This window comes from Nyctereutes procyonoides, unplaced genomic scaffold, assembly GCF_905146905.1.
Source record: "Nyctereutes procyonoides isolate TBG_1078 unplaced genomic scaffold, NYPRO_anot_genome, whole genome shotgun sequence".
NCBI classification, from domain to species: domain Eukaryota; kingdom Metazoa; phylum Chordata; class Mammalia; order Carnivora; family Canidae; genus Nyctereutes; species Nyctereutes procyonoides.
This window is the reverse complement of record NW_026575036.1, coordinates 11,975,619-11,998,751: the sequence shown is the minus strand read 5'-3', so window position 1 is coordinate 11,998,751 and position 23,133 is coordinate 11,975,619. Positions and strand designations below refer to the sequence as shown.

The following is a 23,133-nucleotide window of genomic DNA, read 5'->3' as shown; positions in this document are numbered from 1 at the left end:
TGGACCAAGGAAGCTAATACTTGGTAGTCTCAATATTCTCAGGATTGGAGGAGAATAGGCTAGTGCTTTGAGGTAAATGCTTAAACAATGTGAGAATGATTCAAGAAGTAATTGTGAGTCATAAAGGGAAAGATAAACTATTTTCGTTTTTTCTATGAACAAGTAATTTCTATACAACTACAATGTTTTTTGCCAAACCCTCAATAGTATTTTTTGAAAAATATTTTAACCCCCATAATACAAGAACAGCCAGAATTTTATTAAGGAGAAAGTCAGTAGAGTAGCAGTAACTTCTGTATCTTTAGGAGGGTAACAAGTCTTCCACCTCCAAGTTCAAGAAAGGCTCAATGATCTCCCGTAGTTCCCACATTCTGCGGCGACCGAGCATTGCGGGGAGTAAGCTTTCAAAGATAAATGTAGCATCGAAAAATAGTATGTAACATGAAAGTCCAGTGAAGGTGAGGACATAAAATATGATGAAAATCCTCAGTGCACGCTTCCTACAAGGAAAGAAAACACATCTGTGTTAAGAACATTCTGAAAGAAACAGCACTGATGAAACTCCTGGCTCCTCCACCAGGTAGTTCTAGAACTTCAAGAAAATAACTGAGTTTCTCTTGACTTCAGTTGACATCTGCAAAAGAAGGAGCTTGGAGTCGTTGAACACTTACTTCCATCCTAGGGCTGGGATTAGAATTCTAAAGTTCTATAGCCATAAGATAATGAAACCCTGGAAATTATGAGCCTCCTTTGAAATGCTCTTCTCACACTCTAGCAGATTATTGACATCTTTACCTCACTTGTGACTCACATGACACCGACTTGGAGGGAAATAAAGGAAAAGGCAGTTAGATTTTCCTGAGGATATAAAATGCAATGTGAAAAATGGAGTCTCGCCCTATCGCTAGTTTTGTCCTAGCACCAGACTTAATCCTCTTAAACTTTCTCAAATCTTTAGGGACTCCTCCTTCTAGGCTGTATCTATGATGTATTTTATTTATTTGCTTTTAAATCCGTGCACTATTATTTTCTAATTACAAATGCAGTGCATGATTAGGGTAAAAGATCTGGAAGATCCAGAAAAACACAGAGAAGGAAAAAAGTGTCACAGATAATCCAGTTACCGGGAGATAATTACCATCAATAATATATTTCAGAAGAGAAAATTTAGAGCACACTTAAAGTTAGCCATGGATTTATTTTGTGATCCAACTCAGTGGAATCTGTAAACCTGAGCCAAGTTGCATGGCATTATTGCCACTGGCTGTCTCTCAGTAGTTACACAAGTAATTGCTTGCATTTCACATTTTTTTAAATTAAAGATTTATTTATTTCAGAGAGAGAGAGAGAGAGAAAGAATGAGCATGAGGGGCACAGAGAGAGGGAGAGACAATCTCAGGCAGATTCTGCACTGAGTATGGACTCCCGGGCAGGACTTAATACCATGATCCCAAGATCATAACATGAGCTGAAACCAAGAGTTGGTCACTTAACCTACTGTGACCCAGGCACCCCATCACATTTTATTAGAAAGCAGAGAAATGAAAAAGTTATAATCTCATCACTGTGATATCATCAGCTCAGTTGTTTCTTTTTTCTTTTCTTCTTTCCTTTCATTTGTTCATTCTTTCTTTTTTCCTATTTTTGTGCTAATTTTTTTTGTTTTCTTTTTCTTTTGGTTTGTTGTGTATTATTCCAGTTTTTTTTTTCCTTTAGTGAATACTCTAGGTATGGTTGGGTTCAGATTTATGTACTTATTTCTTTTCAGTTATTTATCTTTCAGATTTATTTTTTGACACTGCTGAATTGTTTGATATTTATTTACAAGTCAACATAACTTAAAATATTTTTCAGCTTTTCTATTATTAAACAGATAAAAGAACATGTGTAACATTTATTTTTTAAAGTACAGACATTTTTCTTTGGGAAACATCATGGGTACTAATTCAAAATAATTTCTTTCATATTGCCTGTGTGAAACCAAATATTAGTATCATTAAATATTTTATTCATTTTCAGTTTACATTCTTTAAAGAATAAAGACATTCTTTGACTTTTTTAATACTGTTTATTTATATATTTCTTTTTCAAGACTTGCCATGCATAAGACCTTCAATCTTTTCCAAAATGTTCACACTGTTTGTGAAAGGTCTCTAAGGGAACTGAGGAATTGGGGACTATACCAGGAAGAGGTACTCTCTGAGCCCAAAACAACAAAACTGATACATAATGATTGACTAAGTCTGCAAAATCAACCTCCTCAAAAAGATAATGTATAAATATGCTTCAGCAGAACCAATATGTCCAATTCTTACACAAGAAATTGGTCAAACCTTATGCAGTCTTAACTAGAATATAATGATATGATGAAATCAACTGGATTATAATCTGTATATAAACTGGATTATAATCAACTGGATTATAATCTGCCCATTTTACACAATCAAGTGATTATCAAAAGGCATTTACTTCTTTGGTTTTTGAGGTATAATTTGCATGCCATAACATTTACCCTTTAAAGTGAATAATTCAGCAGCTTTTAGTTTATTCATGGGGTTCCACAACCATTACCATTATCTAATTCCAGGAAATTGTCATCACCCCAAAAAGAATACCTGTAAAACCCAAAAAAATTACCTGTAAAGAATAGGCTGTGGATTCTATGTCAGGATTATGTGCAATGTAGAGTGCACTCACGAGAGGTAGAATTGGATTGGTAGTGGGAGGGGGTGGGTAAAGAATCAGAAAAGTTTTCTTAGAGGAGGGTACTACTCCAGGTATATATGATGGTGTGGCATCTTCAGAAAGGCATCCAAAGAGTCAGAATTTGCTCGTATGTATTTCTTTAATGCCATTCAAGGGAGAGGCATCCTGTCCAGTGAACAAAGGTTTTCAAATCTGCTTAGCAGGTAGGTTCCTTTGTTGGAGGTGGCTGCATCATAGCTTGCAGACACCATCCTTTAAGATTCATGTATACATATTTATCTAAAGCAATAATAAAGAAATATATATATATATCTGAAAATAATGTGAAAAGCACTATGACTCCAATAAATGAATGGACTTTTAAAAAACAAGAATAGATAATTTATAAAGGAAGATAAAAGAGATGTTTAGTCAGTCCTTGAAGAAATTCATCATACTGTGGTTCATACATATGGGGCCTTTGTCCAGCTCCAAAGGCCCCTTTCTCTAACTTACCACATTGTAATGCCAGGAGCAGTGTTCTGCAATAATGGGGCTGGTGCCACCTGAGGAAGCAGGGGCTCACTTCCTTCCATACCCATTTCTTCAGGACTCTGAGAGTCTAGTTTCTCTTCTTGCTTTTGGTACATCCCCAGCTTTGTGTTCAGCAGAGTCATGTCTTTGCAAAAGTTCTGAAAACAATAGTAATCAGCTATCTTTTAAAAAATTATTTTACAGGTCTGCTAGTCTTACTGTAGATGATGCAGAGTGCTTTACCTACAGAACATCTCAGGAGCCCACATTGCCAATCTCATGTGAATCACATGAGGAGATCATTGGAGAATGATACTTACCCAGTAGAAAGAGACTTACACATTCACAAAATAAGGTAGCATCATGGTAGAAAATTAAATGAAACCCACATGCTAATCTTTAACTACTGGATTCATGTAGGAAGATAATTATCCTTATATTGAATTCATCTGTTCAATTTGTTCATCTATGCAAAACATATTGACTCATTCCAGGCACTATTCTAGGATACTGTGGTTAACAAAATAGATAAGGAATATGCATTCTATTGCATTCTATTACTTGTGCATTTTTAAACCAAATGGGTAAGGAATCACATGCATGTTTATAGGGGCTGGGGGACAAGCAATAAACGACTAAACATAAATGTACATTAGATATTATAGATTAGGATACATCCTAAAGAGAAAATAAATAAGATCATGAAATAGAGTAGCTGAGGTTTGTTGCTGGGACATCTCCAGATAGGTGGGATGATTAGGCACCTCTGAACAAGTAACAGATTGACTCTCTCATTCATTGCTTCTTTCACCCATTCACATTTACATCAATATATTGTGGGAGTTCAGATATGGAATCATTTTTCTGACTAGTGAAATTTATGGGAGATCTGTATGAGGAGATGGCATTTGCAGACACCATCCTTTGAATGGAGCTGAGCCTTGAAGAATACGTAATGTGTTAATATGGAGGATAAGCTCCAAATGGAGGAGATGTAGAAGCAGCACAGGGCTATGGGATCTTTGGAGTACACATGATGGTGAGATGTTCTGTTGGTCCAAAGCAGAGGGCCAAGAAAGGGAGAAAAAAGTGATAAGGACAGAGAAAGAGAACAGTAGGTGGCATACTCTTACATTCTAGAGAAAGAATTTTCCGTTTATTTACATTTTATCATCATTTGAGCTTGTGTAACTGTGAAATCGTACCTTTATTCTTGCAATGAATTTCTCCTTTAATTCATGAGCTTCATTACAAACATCTTCCTGAAAAGACACCCACAATTTGGGGTAAAATAGAAATTATATTTTTCTGGTTTATTTTTTAAAGATTTTATTTATTAATTTGAAAGAGAGAGAGAGAGCAAAAGAGAGGGAACGAGCGAGTAAGCATAGGAGGGAGGGAGGGGAAGAGAGAAAGGGAGAAGCGGACTCCCCGCTGATCAGGAAGCCTGATGTGGGGCTTGATTCCAAGACCCCAAGATCATGGCCCAAGCCCAAGGCAGACACTTAACCGACTGAGTCACCCAGCCCCATTTTTTTTGGTTTATAACATAAAACCTCACTCATTTTGACATCACTTAGTTGTAAAGTGACTTCTTTGAAACTTACCTTTACTCAGTAAAATTCTTCCACTTATATAGCAAATCTATAATATAATCATGATAAATTACAGGAGACATAATAAAAAAACTAGTATAATTATTTTTAATATTTTAGAAGTATTAATTTATACAATAGCAGCTTATGATAAATCATCTTTTTCTCTATTCATTATTTTTTTATTTTTTAAAATATTTTATTTATTTATTTATTCATAGAGACACAGAGAGAGAGAAAGAGGCAGAGATACAGGCAGAGGGAGAAGCAGGCTCCACGCAGGGAATCCCACGTGGGACTCCATCCCAGGTCTCCAGGATGACTCCCCGGGCTGTAGGCAGCACTAAACCGCTGCGCCACCGGGGCTGCCCTCTATTCATTATTCTTTCGTTGTGCCTTAAAATACTTCCAAGACACTAGGGGCACCTGCGTGGCTCAGTTGGTTAAGTGTCTGACTCTTGATTTTGGCTCAGGTCATGAACTCAAGGTCATAAAATTAAGCCCTGCGTTGGGCTCTATGCTGGGCATGGGCAGCCTGCTTAAGAGTCTCTGTCTCCCTCTCCTCCTTCCTCTGCACACCTCCGCAGCCCCCCAACGTGTGCATGTTCTCTGTCATTCTCTCTCTAAAAAAACTCAAAAACCAAAAACTTCCAAGACACTAGCTGGAGAAACACTATGTTTCAGAGAAAAAAAGAAAATTATATTTCTTTTATATATTTTAAAATTTATAGTATATGAATATAAGTTCTCATTATGTTAGTTTGAATATTTGGACTCTGTAATTTAGCAAAAGAGCTGTCAACAAAAAATGTTTGGTTCCTGTTTTCTTCCCATCTCCTGCAGGTCATCAGGTAGAGATAACAGATGGTTTTGATTAGCTTATATCAATAAGTTCAAGAGACAGGCTTAAAGCAAACCATCTAAGACATGATTGCCAATTATATATATGTCAGGAGTAAATAACTTTAAGTTTTTTCATTAATCTGTAATAGACTTGTAGGATACTTTGAAAGACAGAGCTATAGCAGGAAGAACAGTGTTCTGGGATTCAAGAAAGAAAGGTGCTAGAGGTGCCATTTCTAGAAATATTTCTTAAACAAGAACTTGAAAAAGCAAGCAAAGATACGGATTTCTGAGGCATAGTTTGTAATGGGAAAGATTTATTATAAAGCCCCAACTATCCAATGAAATGGATTTAATCCAAAAATCAAATCCTGCATTATATAAACAATGAAAATGTAAAATGACATTTAGTGGCATAAAAAGTTGCTGAAGAAATATGCTAAGTGAAAACAGCAAGTTGCAAAAAAAAAAATATATATATATATAATATAGTCCCAACAAAATTGTAACAACAACGTGTAAATACATGTATAGGGAAATTTAAAAGAATATAGATATACTAAATATTTATTGTGTTGACCTTTGAAGGAGTAGCATTATTTTTCATTTTTATATGAAATAGCTCTGTTTTAATTATTAAAATAAGCATGCATTGCTTTTGTTAGAAGAAAAAATACACATACTTTTATTTTTTAATTGGGAGAGCAAGAACAAGACTGGTCTTTTCATCTAGAGATTTGGGCAAATCATGTCATGTTCTTGAGTTATGCTTTTCGCCTCTGAATATGAAGGTATAGGCTAAAAGACAGTTCCCTTCTGGTTTAATTCTGAGTCTAATTATCCAATTGGATTCCATTCACTAAAATTCTCCAGATCTGAGATTCCCTTGAAGAACCAATATTCTTCCTTATTATAACACCATTGTGTCATTACCTGAACACATTTGTTATCCATTTCTTCTAATTGCTTTTTAACTTCCATAATCTTCTCCTTGAAAATAAAAGGGCATAAATCAAAGTTATAATTAATTGAAACAAAATGGAGATTTTTTTTTAAGATTTTATCTATTTATGCATGAGAGACACAGAGAGAGAGAGGCGCAGAGACACAGGCAGAGGGAGAAGCAGGCTTCATGCAGGGAGGGACTCGACCCCGGGTCTCCAGGATCAGGCCCTGGGCTGAGGGCAGCACTAAACCGCTGAGCCACCTAGGCTGCCTGGAGAAGATTTTTAGAAGAAAGCTCATTCATAATCAAAAAGTCTGAGATTCAGTAACAACTGTTTTTTTGATACTGCTTTTTTTCTTTTTTTTTTAAGATTTATTTATTTATTCATGAGAGACACACACACACACACACAGAGAGAGAGAGAGAGAGAGAGAGAGAGAGAGAGAGGCAGAGACACAGGCAGAGGGAGAAGCAGGCTCCATGCAGGGAGGGACTTGACCCCGGGTCTCCAGGATCAGGCCCTGGGCTGAAGGCGGCGCTAAACGGCTGAGCCCCCCGGGGTTGCCCTGATACTGCTCTTGATGCTGATCTCCAAAATCAACATTAAGTTGAATCAACACGATAGAATTAGCCACATCCTACATAAGTGGCCCTTGAGCTAGGCACTGTGCTGGTTGGATACATGTTACGAGCATTTACCCCCAAACAATTTCCAGAGAATGTATAGTTACACCCTTCTTTTACTAAATCCATCAATCACCAACTTCTATATTGTGTGACTTAATTATTTAGAAAGGAGCTATGACCTTATAATCACATTTTACTTGGTACCCTGGTTTATTTATATAGTAAGTATCTTTGCACAGTTTTTATCTAAGATAATTGTATCAAAGATAATGGGAGTCAGTCACAGAATGAAAGTCTAGATGTTGATATGGAGATCTCAGAAAGCTTCATGGATTTGGGGGGTTAAATATGACAACAGTCAAGGCCACCTCAAAGTCCTTTCCTAATCTTACCTTTTAAATTTGTTTCTGCTGTGTGTGTGTTTTTAAAGTGATTTTACCAATTTTTCCCTCCTCTCCCTTTCACGTCATTCTGAGTCACTCCAATTCTTCATGAGATATAAATAAGCCAATACATGTGGTATTACTTCAACTTTATTAACTTATTTCTCCTTTAATTTTCCCACTCTTTGGTTTTTGTTTCCATATCTAACAATCTTCACTTTCCTTTCACTGGAGGAAACCTATAGCCATTGCTATTGACTTTGCTTCTGTAATGCTTATATTTAAAATTTTAAATTCATTATATTGCTGCCTTTGCTTTTATGTAGCCTTTCCCATCACTCTTTAGACTTATTGAGGATGGACCTTGTGTCCAGTTTTAGAATCACGTGTATTGAGCTATGATTTATATACTGTAAACCTCACTGTTTAAAAGTGTATGGTTTTCAACATAATCATTAGCACAAGATATAGAATATTTCCATCTATACCAAATTTCCTGTGCTCCTTTGTCTGTCCTCCCTCCCTTTGTGCATACAACTCTAGCAACTACTAACCTCTTTTCTGTTCCTATAGTTTTGCCATTTTCAGAATGTTATGTAAGCTTCTGGATCTGGCTCGCTTCATTCAGCATAATGCATTTGAGACTCATTCATGTTGTTGAATGAGTAAGAAGTCCATTCCTTCTTATTGCTGAGTAGTATTCTATCATATAACATGTACCACACTTTATCCACATACCAGTTGGTGGATATATGGGATTGTTTATAGTTTTAAGTCATGCTATTTTTCAAAGTGCATACAAAGCTGTGCATCCCCAGGACAGAGAATCTCCATATGTAGTTGTCATGCCTTCCCTTTTCATATTATCCTAAGCCTCTGTTGGTTTCTTTTTATTTTTTTATTTATTATTTTTTAAAAGATTTTATTTATTTATTCAGAGAGAGAGAGAGAGAGAGAGAAGAGAGAGAGAGAGAGAGAGAGAGAGAGGCAGAGACACAAGCAGAGGGAGAAGCAGGCTCCATGCAGGGAGCCCGACGTGGGACTCCATCCTGGGTCTCCAGGATCACGCCCTGGACTGAAGGCGGCGCTAAACCGCTGAGCCACCCGGGCTGCCCATGGTTTCTTTTTTAAATCTCACTTTCATTTATCTTTGTGCTCTTCTATCTTTCTCCCCATTCTTATGATACCCATCCCTCACTAACCCTACCTCCTACTGAAATCCACATACCTGTGACACTACTGACTTTTAGAGGAAATTTTGCAGGGCAGGATATTTTTTGGCTTTTGCCCTCTTCTCTTTTCTCATAATTTGCACTTTCCAAAGCCCAAGGATAGTGAAAAAACTCTTGACTTTTCAACTAGCTCAAAATGAGGTTGCTGCTTCAAAATTTTGTACTAAAGCATGGTTAAAAGTATTCCCCCCCCCCATGTTAAATCTGTGCTGATCTGTAGCTGGCTTTTAAGATCTGAAGGGTCCAAATAAACATTACCTTCCTACAATAAAAGAGACATTTCTTCTTTATTTCCTCCAAAAGTCACTTAAGCTTTCTGGCTTGAACTAAAGCAGAGGAGGTAGCAAGACACAGGTTTTTCCATTCTTAGAGATTTTTTTTTCCAAAGGCATGAAGTTTAAAAATACTATCAGCCAGAGCTCTAAAGTCGAATTCTTATCCAAAGTTGGTAACTACCTTTATAACATCTTGAGACTCTTTAAAAAAGGGAAAGTAAACCTTTCGCAGAAAAGAGTGTCTCAGAAGCGCAAGGCAAGAAAACAACAGAAAAACTGGAGCTCATGAAAATCAATATAAGAACTCTTCAAGAAGGCATCAAAGATGAAGACAAATATATCTCTTACATTTTAAGGATGTTATTCACAAATATTTAATTCTGGATGTCTTCTCTGAATTTTAGGTGCCAGGATACAAATATTAGGAAGAGAAGTCTTTTCTTAAGATACCCATCATTGTCTTAAGATGGCATAAAGATATAAGCCTATTGAACTGAGTTTGTAGGTAGAACTAAAAAGTCTAGCCTCTTTGTGTCATCAGGGAATAGAAGGAGTGGATCCCACATGAAAGGTGCTCAGAACTGACCACCAGGGAGCACCACCAGAGAGCACCTCTCCTTGTGACAAAAGATAGGTTTAATTCTTATTATGACCTGGTAAATGATAATAGAAGGGGTGGGAATGGTGGCAAACTCTTCACAACCTCCCAGATTGTCTTTTCCAAGCCTCCAGCTTACCTCAATGTTTGCCCCCTGATCAGGGTCAAGGTCCTGGTGTGACTCCAGCTTTTCAATTTGGCCCTCCAAGGACACCACCTCATTTAGTAAGCTGCAAATAGACCAAGAGATTGATTAAGTCCTATAGATGAAGAAAAATCACCCAATAGGGTTTTTTTTTCATCTTTCAAGAATTAAATCCTATTCTTACATAGAGGACTCTTGAGTAGTGGGGTGTTGGAATGGGATGTCACAAAAGCAATGCAAGAAAAACACTAATCTATATAATAGTAAAGAAATGTAAGGCCTAATTGGATATAGAAGCAGAAAATTTAAAAGATTAAAATGGAAGGAAGCTTAGCTAAATTTCTAGGAAAAAACCCTACAGAAAATATTTGGAACTTAGAACTAGGTAAAGATTTCTTAGACTTGACACCAATAATACTACCTATAAGAGGGAACATTGATAAACTGGACCTCATAGAAACTTTAAAGATTTAGTTTGGCCAAAAACTCTGTTAAATGGATTTGCTTGTCAATATCTGGTAAAGGTCTTATGTCTAGAATATATGAAAGCTTTTCAAGCCTCAACATTAAAAAAATAAACTATCCAATTGAGAAATAGGCAAAATACATGCACAGACATTTCACTAAGGAGAAACAGAGATGGCAAATATGTGAAATGATGCTCAGCACCATTAGCTATTAGAGAAATTCAAATTAAGACTGCAAAGATATATTGCTACAAATTTATCGGAATGGCTAAGATGCAAAATAGCGATAATGTCAACTGCTAATGAGGATGTGGAAAAATTGGGTCACTCAGACATTGGTGGTGGGAATGTAAAAATGGGCAGCCACTCCAGAAAATAGCTTGGTGCTTCCTGTCAAAACTAAAAACAGACTTACCACGTGAACCAGCCATTTCATTCTTGGGCAATTATCCCAGAGAAATGAAGATTTATTTTCACACAGGAAGTTGTACATGAATGTCCAAAGTGGCTTTATTCATAATAGCTGGAAACTAGGAATTACACACTTATCCTTTGATGGGTGAATGGTTAACCAAACTCTCTCTGTATATATATCTATACCATGGAATACTACTCAGCAACCAAAAGATAGGAACTATTGATAGACAAGCAACAGCTCGGATGAACCTCAGGAAAATTATGCTGAATGAAAAAATAAATCTCAATGGGATCCATAATGCATCACTTGATAACATTTATGGAATAACTTGGTTATAGACATGTGGAAATGATTTGTCATTGCTGGTGATTAGGGGAGGGCCAGAGGGAATAGGTGTGACTAAAAAGGGGTAAAACAGAGGAGTCTTGTGCAAGGGTAGATTGAGCATCTTGATGTGGTGGTGGTTTTCTAAGACTACTCATATAATAAATTGCACAGGACTGTATGCATATTTACATGCAAAAATGAGAATACATATAACTGGAAAATCTGAATAAGCTCTGTTTAAAATACCAAGGTCAATTTCTTGGTTTTGATGGTATGCTAGAGTTGGACAAAATGTTACCATTTGGAAAGGCTGAGGGAAGATGAAATGGGCAAATTCCTTGAAAGATACAATCTACCATGATATATACCCAAGAGTTCAGTAGCCTGAATGGCCCTATACATCATTAAAGAAATTCAATTTGTAGTTGAAAATTTTACTGTAATGAAATACTCAGGCAATATGGCTTCACTGGTGAATTAAATCAAACATATAAAGAAGAAATTATGCCAGTTCTACACAATTTTATTCAGAAAATAGGACAAATGGGAAAATATCCCAATTTTTTCTATCAGGCAAGTTTTCTGGTACTAACACATTACAAGAAAGAAAAAGGCCAATATCTCTCATTAACATATCCAAAAATTCCGCTTTAATAAACAGAATCCAACAATATATAAAAAGACCAAGCTGAGTTTATTCTGGGAATTCAAGGCTGGTTCAGCATTCAAAAATCAGTCATTATAATCTCCCATATTAGGAGACTAAAACAAACAAATAAACAAACAACATGATCATTCATAGATGCAGCAAAAGCTATTGAAAAAATTTAGTATCATTCCTGATTTAAAAAATATCTCAGTAAACTAATAATAGAAAACACTTTATCAATCTCAAAAAACAAACAACCCACCCCCCAAACCAGCAAAACACTTCACATCACACTTAATGCTTTTTCTATAGGATTGAGAACAAGGTAAGTATGTCCAGTGTCTGCTGTCATTCCTCCAATTCAACATCATACTAAAAGTTCTAGTCAATATGATAAGGTAGTAAAAAAGAAGTAAAAGATAGATTGAAAAAAGATATAAACCTCCCTCTATTTGCAGATGACATGATTATCTATGTGGAAAATCCCAAATAACTTACAAAATTACTGGAACTAATAAATGAAGTTAGCAAGGTCACAAGACCAATATACAAAAACCAACTGCATTTCTATAGCCTAGCAATCAATAATTAGAGATTAGAAAAATTTTAAGTATGATGGCACCAAAAGCATTAAAAACTTAGGCATAAATCTAACAAAATGTGATACGTCTGTACCCTGAACATAAACAACACAAATAGAAGGAATCCCTTTGACTCAAAGCCTGTTCTTTTTATACCAGTGACTACATAAATAACAGTTACTCTTATCTTTTCTGTTTCATCTTAAAATTTCTTACTTAAATTCAAATATGCATTAACACTCATTCTTTTAAATACTTTTTTCATGTCATGCTGGTTGGATCCCTTTGGACAATACTGGGTAAAGCTCAAGAGTTATTGGGGACTTGAAGTCCTTCCTTTGATGACTATTAACATAGCTACAAAAAAAGATCCTATAAGTGAAGTCCTTTCCTTGAGAAAAGAGAGAGCCAAAATGCAGATAACTTTGATATACACTTTCAGATTTTGTGACATTGACTTCTAAATCCAAGACTTGGTACTTCTTATTCTGAAGACTTTTCCTGAAAGATTTTACCACCTTAAACCAAGAGTTTCTGAGGCTACGAAAATTTTCAGAATTTTTTGACAAAACCCAGCACCCTAAATTACCTCTTCACTGTGTTCTCTGTTAGGTTTATTTTTTGTACAATATTATTAATTTTCTCTATCCAGTCTGTGTGATCAGCTCTAAGTTCTTTCACTTGTAGTCCCATCTGTGTATTCCAGTGGTTTAGCTGGAAGAACATGTTCTCCTGACTCCTGCAGAAATATTATTATGATCAGCTTTAAGGTAGGAAATGGTAAACATCTTCAAATGGCCCCAAACCTTCTTCCTTTGAATGACAGGTTGGTATGCTGATTCATTTCCTGCCACTAAAATGTGCCAGGTAGGCAGTTAGGCCTCAAAAAAAAAAAAAAAAAGTTTTGAGCATTTATTTAATATCCATTTAAAAAAAATAATATCCATTTTAGCAGATCTTCATAAGGCTGGAGATAATAAAATGTATCTTACATTTAATTTTAAAAATGATGTATTTTTAATTTCCCTGCATGGAGTGAATGTTGAGAATTACACTATCTTAATGAATGTTAGGACAGTGATTCCATCTTTTTAGGAGTAGAGAGGTATGAAATATGGAAAGAATCTACAAGGACTTAATAATACATTTTTATTGATAATTTTTTTCATATCTAGAAAATTATCTGTGAATGACGATATATGCATTAATTTCAGGCTCCAAAGAAGGGCTGGGAAAAAGAAACCCATGGCTCTGCCTACATCTCTAGAAATATCCTTAGTCCACATTTTTAAAAAGATTTTATTTATTATGAAAGACAGAGAGAGACAAAGACATAGGCAGAGGGAGAAGCAGGATTCCTGTGGGGAGCCCCATGTAGGACTTGATCCAAGGACCCTGGGATCACAATCTGTTCTGAAGGCAGATGCTCAACACCACTGAGCCATCCAGGTGTCTCATTACTCTATATTCTTACTGGAATGTGTATATAGTTACTTGTGCACATGAGTGCTTAAAGGTTTAAGACATACATGGATTTTAAATTTTCCAGGCTTTCCTTAAGTTCTCTGCTAAATTTCATTTTCTCCATAAAATACTGTTTTTTTTTAAATTGAAGTTTGAGGGGATCCCTGGGTGGCTCAGCAGTTTAGTGCCTGCCTTCAGCCCAGGGCGAGATTCTGGAGTCCCAGGATCAAGTCCCACATCAGACTCCCTGCATGGAGCCTGCTTCTCCCTCTGCCTGTGTCTCTGTCTCTCTCTCCCTCTCTCTGTGTGTGTCTCTCATGAATAAATAAATAAAATCTTAAAAAAATAAATTGAAGTTTGATTTACAGTGTTAAATTAGTTTCAACTGTACAATGTAATGATTCAACAGTTCTATACATTACTCAGTGATCATTGCAATAAGTGTACCCTATATCCATTTTATCTATTTTACTTATCCCTCTATACTCACCTCTCTTCTGGCGACTACGTTTGTTCTCTATACTCTTAAGAGACTGTTTTTTGTTTGTTCATTTGTTTTGTTTCTTAAATGTTACATATAAGTGTAATCCTATGGTATTTTTCTTTCTCTGACTGACTTATTTCATGTAGTATTATACCTACAAAATATTGAGTAATTCGTTTTGCATATGTCAAGGCTTACAGTTCAGGGATGTTCCCCTCTGAGAACTGCAAAGATGTGGATACGTGAGGATCCTCATGTTGAACCTGATTTGTTTCTTGCTCATTCTGTTCATTCTGTTCATCATCCTGACGATGCTCAGCCTCCAGCTCCAATGTATTCTAAGGAAGATTATCAAAGAAGTAAAGCAGAAAATAAAGGGTTATCACAAGAGGAGATGGTCTCTTTAGCCTACTCATCCCCCTTTCTCTGGAGGGCAAATATAGAACCCTCTCTGAGGTAGGAGCCTTCTAATGCATTTATAAAATAAGTAGACATGCCCTCCTGCTCCATTGACAGAGGAAGGCTGGGGCAGAGACACGTAGAACATTAGTGTTCTCATGCAGAGCTCTTTTCAGTGCTGGTGAGTAACAGAATTCCACTTGACCATGGAAACTAGCACTCCACTCAAGATGACTGGTTTCCAAAAAAGTCAATGTCAAGGAAAAGTAAATGGGGATGGAACTATTTTATATTGAGTCTAAAGAGATATAACAACTAAATGCATTGCATGGACCTTGTTTGGATCTGATTTTAAAAGCATGGGCAAAAAAAAATAAAAAATAAAATAAAATAAATAAAAGCATGGGCATTTGCCAGGTTTTGGCACCAAAAAACAAAACAAAAACCTTAAAAAAATAAAAGTATGGGCATTTGAGGAAGAATTGAAAAAATTAGAATGTTCAGAGAATTGAGGATATTAGATTATATCATAGAATTATTGCTAATTTTCCTGATGTGATGTTGGAATCTTGGTTATGTAGAAGAAAGTCTTTATTTTTAGAAATGCTGTCTGAAAATAAACAGGAATAAAGTCTCATGCTTTCTTTGACCTACTTTTAAATGGTTCAAAAAATTCCATCTATCTACACATGTAAAGAGAAAGCAAATGTGACAAACAGTAACAATTTTAAAATCTAAGTGTGAGAATATATTGATCTTCATATAATTCATTTAAATTTTCTTTTTATTTAAAATTTTTCATAATAAGGAGTCATAAGAGTGGAAAAGCCTACTTTATCAGTTTAACCCACGAAGTTTTTCTTTCTTTCTTTTTCTTTCTTTCTTTCTTTCTTTCTTTCTTTCTTTCTTTCTTTTCTTTGCCTTGTTCTAGAAAAACATTCAAGGCATTTTCTGATATTTCACTTCTATGCATGCACACAGCTGACAATAGTTTATCTTTGAACATTTCTTTAGTAACTACATTGTGAAACATTTAGCTGTCCTTTGAAGAAGTTTGGTCTGAAATTTATGTGTTTCGGCAGAACTATTTTTAAACTGGAAGGAGAAAAAGTTGGAGTGCAGATCACTCTGTTATTGAAATGCCTGGATAAATTACTGACCATGTCAACAGTAATAACTAACATTCACACAACTCTTGGCAAACTTCTTTCATGTGCCTTCTTTCCTGTAATTCCCATGATAGACCTGAAGTGGATAAAGTCAGGTGTTGAAATCCCCGAGGTCATTCATATTAATAATTAGCCCAAGGTTCTACGGTACAGTGGGTTGAATGGTCCCTCCAAAAAAGATATGGCCATGTCTGAATGCTAAGCCCCTGAGAATGTGACTTATTTGGAAAAGAGTCTTTGTGGATGTAAAGAGTTAAGGGTCTTAAGATGAGGCTATCTTGAATTACCTGGGTCCTAAATCCATGAGAAGTGTCCTAATGAGAGGCAGAAAACACCTCCACGGAAGGGGAGATCATGTGAAGACAGAGGCAGCCACGTGCCAAGAAATACCTGGAGCCACTAAAAGCTGGATGAGACACGGAAGGATGCTTTCATAGAGTTCAGAGGGAGCATGGCCCCACTGACCCCTTGATTTCAGACCTCTGCCTCTAGGATTATGAGAGAATACATATTGGGTTGTTTTAAGCCACTAGGTTTGTGGCAATTTGTTACAGCAACCTTGGGAAACCAGTAAGTGTGTAGACTAGAGCTTGAAGTAGGTTTTCTGATTCTAAGACTGTGACTGTTTTCATCTTATCTAGTCCTTGGATCCACATTAAGAACTAGTCTCTACCACTGTCACTTCCACAATCCAGTGGCACCTTACTATTGAGGTAAGGGTTATTATCATACTTACAGATGAAGAAACGATGGCTAAATTTTCATGTACTAGATAACTCCATTATATCTTAGCTACTTCTTTGTGAATAATAAGCATTCACAATGTCAATTTTGTCCCACCTAATCTTTTGCCAAGGTATTCAAAGGCATCAGGAATATTGTGATATAAAGGAAAAACACCTCATCAGATATGGAGGACCTGAGTTCTAAGCCTTGTTCTACTCCTGTGTATATTGAGCCACCTAACCACTCTAAAGCTCAGTTTCCTGTTCTGTAAGAAGGAAATGGGACCAGATCATCTCCAGAGTTCTATGTCCAAAAAACCTACAATGACATTTCTCATTTTCATTAATCAGTTTACTATAATGATTAGTACACCACAAAAGAGTCAAAAGTCAGGAAGTAGAAATCAAATATTTTTTAAAAGCTGCAGGATTGAACAAATACAGAGGGGTGTGTGTGTGTGTGTGTGTGTGTGTGTGTATTTTAATAACAAACAAAGTGTTCCTGCATGAAATACAAAGCCTGAGGGTATTACTTTCCATTTTTGTGTAGCTCTTTGAAAAGCTCATATGTCTCTGTCTTGAGTGTTCCATAGGCACCTTAAACTCAGCAAGCAAAGAACTGAACTCATCATATTTCCCCTCCACCTTGTCCAGGTTCTCATCTTTACATATGTTTCCCCTATTCATCCAGATGCTTCTGCAGGAACCCTGAAAGGAGTCCTTATGTTTTCATGAGAGAGATTCTTTCCCACTTTATCACTCATGTCACATCTACTTGATGTCCAAGCCCAATAACACTTATCTTTTAAACCTGTATCCTTTTCTCTCCATCTTCATGGCTGCCAGTCTGTGTCTTGCTCTGTGGTCCTCATCACTTCTGCCTCCTATTGGCATCCTGGCTCCCAGCCTGCATCCTGTTCGATCTCCATCTCCTTAGTGATCTTGCTGCTCACTTGTTCATCACCCCTTTTCTTTCACCCTTCCTCTCTCAGAACACAAGTTCCCTTTGGTCCTTTTGTCTTTGTAGGTACTGTCCCTTTCTGAAATGCTTTTCTTCCATCCAGTTTATTCTTCAAAATTCGGTTTTCCTATTCCTGGTTGTCTGCCTGTATAGCATCAGCCATGTACTTTGTAGCACACCTGCTACATCTAGCATGGATTTATCACAAATAGTCATTTTCTTGTCTGATTTCCTACTAGTGTGTGGGCTCACTGAGGGGAAAGGATTTTAAATAAATAGAGAAAGAGGTATGTTCCACTCTTTGCAGTGCCTAGAACATGGTGGATGCTCAAAATGGGGTTTAGAATAAATAGATTTCCTATGCTCACTGCAGCACTATTTATAATAGCTAAGACATGGAAGCAACTTAAGCATACATCAATAGATGAATGGATAAAGAAGATGTGGTATATACACACAATGGAATATTTTTCAACCATAACAAAGACTGAGATCTTGCCAATTGTGACAAAACGGATGGATCGAGAGGGTATTAGTCTAGGTGAGATCAGTCACACAGAGAAGACAAATACCATATGATTTCACTTCTATGTGGAATATAAAAAACAAAGCAAATGAGTAAACAAAACAAAACAGAAACAGATTTATAAATACAGAGAAAAAACTAGTGGTTGCCAAAGAGAGGAGTGAAGTAGGGGAGGGGGATTGGGAGGTACAAACTTCCAGTTATGAAAGCAAAATAAATAAAAAGTCTACATAAGTAAGCAAATACCTAATACATAAGTAGGCAAATGCTTGGGAGAGATGCAGACAAAAGCAGGAAATAGGAAAGTGTACTCACTCATCTGGCATCCAAAATCAGCACTATACATAGTAGTGCCAGAAATTGGAAAATGTGAAACCAGAGCAAAATATTCATTTCTAAATATTTGGGGGGCTTTGATGGTTAGATATGGCAATTTTGACAGCCTGGCTAAAGTCTATTTTGTTAATTAAGCCAGCTGATTTTTAAAAATTTCTGTTAACTCTTGTCTTTTTTCTGAACCTTTAAATCTTATGGTTTCATAAAAAAAACAAATGTAAGATTATGCAAATTAAAGATCTTTTGGTTTACTTTCAGAGAATAAGAAATCTGTTTCTTTCCCAAGAAGGCATATACTTGTCCTTTTATTGGCAAAGAGCCTAGTTTATTAGTCCCCATGTTAATTAAGTAGCTGTATGTGATTTATTTTTATATGATTGTACAATTTGCCATATAAATAAATTGATATAAAGAAATATAGCCAAAATCCTTTTGGTAAACCTTATACCCTGTCTTGAAGTTTGTAAGAAATAGTCTTTTTGCCTTATACACTGAGAATGTGGACTATTTGGTAAACTCTTAGAGTGAATAATTTTATTCTCTAATTAGACTTATTCTGATCTGAACCGAGTCAACAAGTGATGTTCCCTGCCTGGCAGGATTCAGCAGGTCACATTATGCTGTGCGTGCAGGGAAGGTGTCCTGGCAAAGTGGGTCTAATGGTAGCAGCCTTTGCCTGGAGTCCAGGGACAAGCCTCCCCCCAATCCCAATCAGATGATACTATTTATAGAGTAATACCTTCAATTCCTGTGTTCCCTAAAATCATAGCACCTCATACCTCAATTGCCCTATTTCCTTTTCTCACCTTAAGGCTTCCTAAAACCCCCATCCCAAGTCTCCCCTTCTAAATCAATTCCTATTATTCTTTTTTTCCATAGAAGCTGTCTATCTGTCTGTCTCTCCTTTTGCTTTTTGTCTGTATCACTATATCTATTCTCCACATCTCCATCCTCTCATGCCTTCTACCTACCCCTTTCTATTTCTTTTTTTGTTTACTTCCTGAAGAGTCCTTGAAGGTAAGGTCCGGCTTAGAATATTCTTTCATGGCCTTTCTTTCTATGGATTTACAGAATTAGCCATTTCTGAATCCAAAATATATACTCAAAGGAGAAGTAGAGAAAGAGATCAATCCTGAGCTTCCTTTGGGGGCTGCATCAGCTTGGAGATGGACATTCCCACTCTATCCTTCTTTTGTGTTCTTCTGACTGGTTGAAACCAAGGATCAGTGGCCTGGGGAATCTATGGAGAGATTTGCTCATCACTAACAACTGAGTCTGTCTTAGCATGCCTCTGCTTTGATATAAATGGTGGCGAAAACAAAAACCCTTTCCAGGAAAATCTCAGGTGTTTGTTGAAATTTCCTCCATTCTATGTCAGCCAGGTGAGTGAATTTCAAAGATGGAGAGATGTTCAGACTAAATTGGAGTAACTAAATCACTCTCATGCTTCCTGTTGGAAGACAATCTGTGAGCAGGGGGCGATTTGACATATGGCAATTTGCTCTAAGGTGAAAAATGTCACAGTTTTTTCACAAATCCCAAAGACCCAAGTAACATATAATGCACAGGTTTTTGTGTGGGAAGGTCAGCAAGTCCCTCATGGGATAACAGCAGACCTCAGATGAGATACTACCTCCCTCCTGGTTTCAAGCCCTGAACACCCTGCACCCATTATAAGGAAGTCCTTATATATTTCCTTACAATGTCCAGATAGGAGATGTGAGTTTCCCCTCTTCACCCACTGCAACAAGTCTCCCTCTTACCCATTTTGTAGTCTCTGTCCCACGAAGGAAGCCAGTTTGAGGCTTTTTGGAGAAAATGCTGTCCCCATCATCTGATCTGTCCAAGATGTGGTCCATTTTGGTAAATTCCCTTAGTAAACTGCAAACCACACAATCAAAACAGGTGCTGTTATCAGGTCTTAGGTATACAGTTTAAATCTGCCCTAAACATTTCTAGAGGGAGGACACTGGAATCTTTTCCGGCCCCCAGGAGCACCTGCTGCCTCTGTACTGATTTGACTCTGTGTGAATAGTACACTGCACAAAACAGGAATAGAGAGGCTGGGTAAGGATTTGCTGACTGAATCAATAAGTGATTTAGCAGTGAGATTTCAAATTCCAAAGCCATTGCAGCTGTGTAGCTGTCTGTGCACAAATGCTTATGTAAAATAAACAGTAGTAAATAAATACCCTTTTTAAAAAGTAGAGTAAAAAAGTGTCATGTGGTTCAAAGACTATGCAGAATGGAGTAAGTTTGCGATATTTTCCTGATCTCAAGCCCCTGGATATACTCTCCACATTTACTATTTTCTCCTTTCTTCTTCCACAGAGATTCTATGCCCAACTCAGTAGCCATGTTAATGTAAATATTTGTCTTTTTAAATATACATGAGAGGATATTATACACACTGAGGTTTTTAAAAACCTCGTGGAGTCCATTTCATATTAGCACATATAGAGCTGCTTCATTTTATTTTATTTTATTTTACTTTTCAAAGATTTATTTATTTATTTTAGAGAGAGAGAGAGATACCACAAGCAAGGGGAGGGGGAGGCAGAGAGATCCTCCAGCAGACTCCCCATTGAGCATGGAGCCAGGATGTGGGGCTCGATCTCACAGTCCTGGGATCGTGACCTGAGCTGAAATCAAGAGTCGGACGCTTAACTAACTGAGCCAGTCAGGTGCCCCTGCCTCATTTTTAAAATGGTTATATGGTATTCTCTTGTGGGCCCATACACTAATTTGCTAATGAGTTCTTTATTAATGCATATATGGATGGTTTCCAGTTAATTGCTACTACAAACAATGCTGTAATGAATATCCTTACACATCTAGGTGTCAACGTACATGTGTACAAGTATATCTATTAAATAACCCTAAAAATCGATTTACTGAGTCAATAGATATATATTTTTTAAATTTTGGTAGATGTTACCAAGGTATGCCATAAAGAGCTTAAATCCATTTTATACTTCTAGCAAAAATGATGAGCGTGCCTGTTTTCCAGTCCTTTCCTACAACCATGTATTACTAAAGTTTTTGATCTTTGCCAATCCCATATGCTTCAACTGGTATTTCATTTTAGTTTTAAACTTTTTTATTCATGCGACTAAGCATCTTTGCCTATGTGTATAAAACTCATTGATATTTCCTTTTCTATGGTAAGTGTGTCGATAACCTTTGCCCATTTCCTATTGGACTACTGTTATTTTCTGGAGTGCATATGTGTGTGTATATGCACATACACACATGCTCATATGCTCATACACTCACATATACTTCTGAGTGAATCATAATGAATTTGTGTTGGAGGTCTACGGCAGTAATTTCCAGTCTCTGGGTTTTGAACCTTGAGGTGGGGGACACTTTCACATATCTTGCATAGAAAGAGGTTTTGGAATTTCTGAACATTTCTATGGATTGCTTGATTAACTGAACACTGCTCAAAGTTTCCAATGTATATATGACTGTTATTAATAAATTATAAATGCATTTAAAAACATCTTTGATGTTGTAATAGCTTTTTTGAGGAGGATCCTGGAAAGTCTTTTACTTAATACATTTATTACTATTTAAAAAGGTTGTTGGGGGGGATCCCTGGGTGGCTTATCGGTTCGGCGCCTGCCTTTGGCCGAGGGCGTGATCCTGGATTCCCGGGATCGAGTCCCGCGTCGGGCTCCCGGCATGGAGCCTGCTTCTCCCTCTGCCCCCGCCCCCCGCCTCTCTCTATCATGAATAAATAAATAAAATCTTAAAAAAAAAAAAAGAAGGAGCCCAGAAATCCAGAAATTAAAAAAAAAAAAAAAAGGTTGTTGGGCAGCCCCGGTGGCTCAGCGGTTTAGTGCTGCCTTCGGCCCAAGGTGTGATCCTGGAAACCCAGGATTGAGTCCCTCCTTGCATGGAGCCTGCTTCTCTCTCTGCCTGTGTCTCTACCTCTCTCTCTCTCTCTGTGTCTCTCATGAATAAATAAATAAAATATCTAAAAAAATAATAAAATAAAAAGGTTGTTAACCGTTGGTTTATATTAGAACGTATTTTTATCATGTATAAACAAATGAATGTATATGAACATTTTGTGCTTTGTTTACTCTAGAAAGTATTGTAAATGGTTTGTATATTTTGCAGGCAAAGGTAATAAAGGCACAAAACAATCAAAGTATTTTTGCAAAATGAAATGAGAGCCTTGACCGTTTCTATTTAATTGATATCCACCTGGTTCACGACTGTAGGCCCCTTCAGTGTCTCAATAAGTATTCATGAGGTCAAATTAGAAAGATTGTAGAGAAGACTGTCAACCCCATCCCTGAACTTGGCAATCTCATTATTTCCATACTACTGTCCTGAGGAAGTCTCTGGACAGGACCACAGAAACTGCGCCTGAGAGGCCAGGCTTCACTTACTTCTGCATTGCACCTTCGGCCATGTCCATATTGTGGAGAAAGCCATTGTTTTTCTCAGTCAACTGTTCTTTCCCAGCTGTCTTCATCTGCAGAGATGTCTCGTTACTTAGCTTTGGAAGAGCCATTTCTTCAGCACTGCAGGGACAATGATGGTGACAAGAGGATTTTCACAGCGGGATTGGCAACTACATTCCCCACCCTGAAACACTGGTGTATATTTCAGGGATCTTGGCCTTAACCCTTCTCTGTCTCAAACTGGACATCAGTTGTAAGGGACCCAAAGTAAGCTCTAAGATTTCTCTGTTCAAATATATATACAGGAAAGTCTTTGTGTGTGGCTGTTCCTTAGGACTTCTCTGGT

At 36.9% G+C, this 23,133-nt stretch overlaps 1 protein-coding gene across 1 annotated transcript; it reads right to left on the bottom strand.

Moving 5' to 3' along the window:
- Positions 1 to 301: 301 nt before the first annotated feature.
- SMCO2 (single-pass membrane protein with coiled-coil domains 2) lies at positions 302 to 22,897 on the bottom strand. Its single transcript, XM_055318517.1, has 9 exons — positions 22,773 to 22,897; positions 20,156 to 20,250; positions 18,818 to 18,822; positions 14,452 to 14,591; positions 12,895 to 13,044; positions 9,854 to 9,948; positions 4,425 to 4,477; positions 3,202 to 3,377; positions 302 to 500 (listed from the first exon to the last, which is right to left on the bottom strand). The coding sequence occupies exons 1-9, from the start codon at positions 22,895 to 22,897 to the stop codon at positions 302 to 304; spliced, it is 1,038 nt and encodes a 345-aa protein (XP_055174492.1).
- Positions 22,898 to 23,133: the final 236 nt, after the last annotated feature.

Excerpts from the sequence above, each read along its gene's own strand:
- SMCO2 (XM_055318517.1), bottom strand. The coding sequence starts at position 22,897 with ATGGCTCTTCCAAAGCTAAGTAACGAGACATCTCTGCAGATGAAGACA. Across the intron at positions 4,478-9,853 it reads GGGGGCAAACATTGAGGTAA|ATGTTTGTAATGAAGCTCAT; the intron begins GCTGGAGGCTTG and ends CTTTTCAGGAAG. Across the intron at positions 3,378-4,424 it reads AATTCATTGCAAGAATAAAG|AACTTTTGCAAAGACATGAC; the intron begins GTACGATTTCAC and ends TATTGTTTTCAG.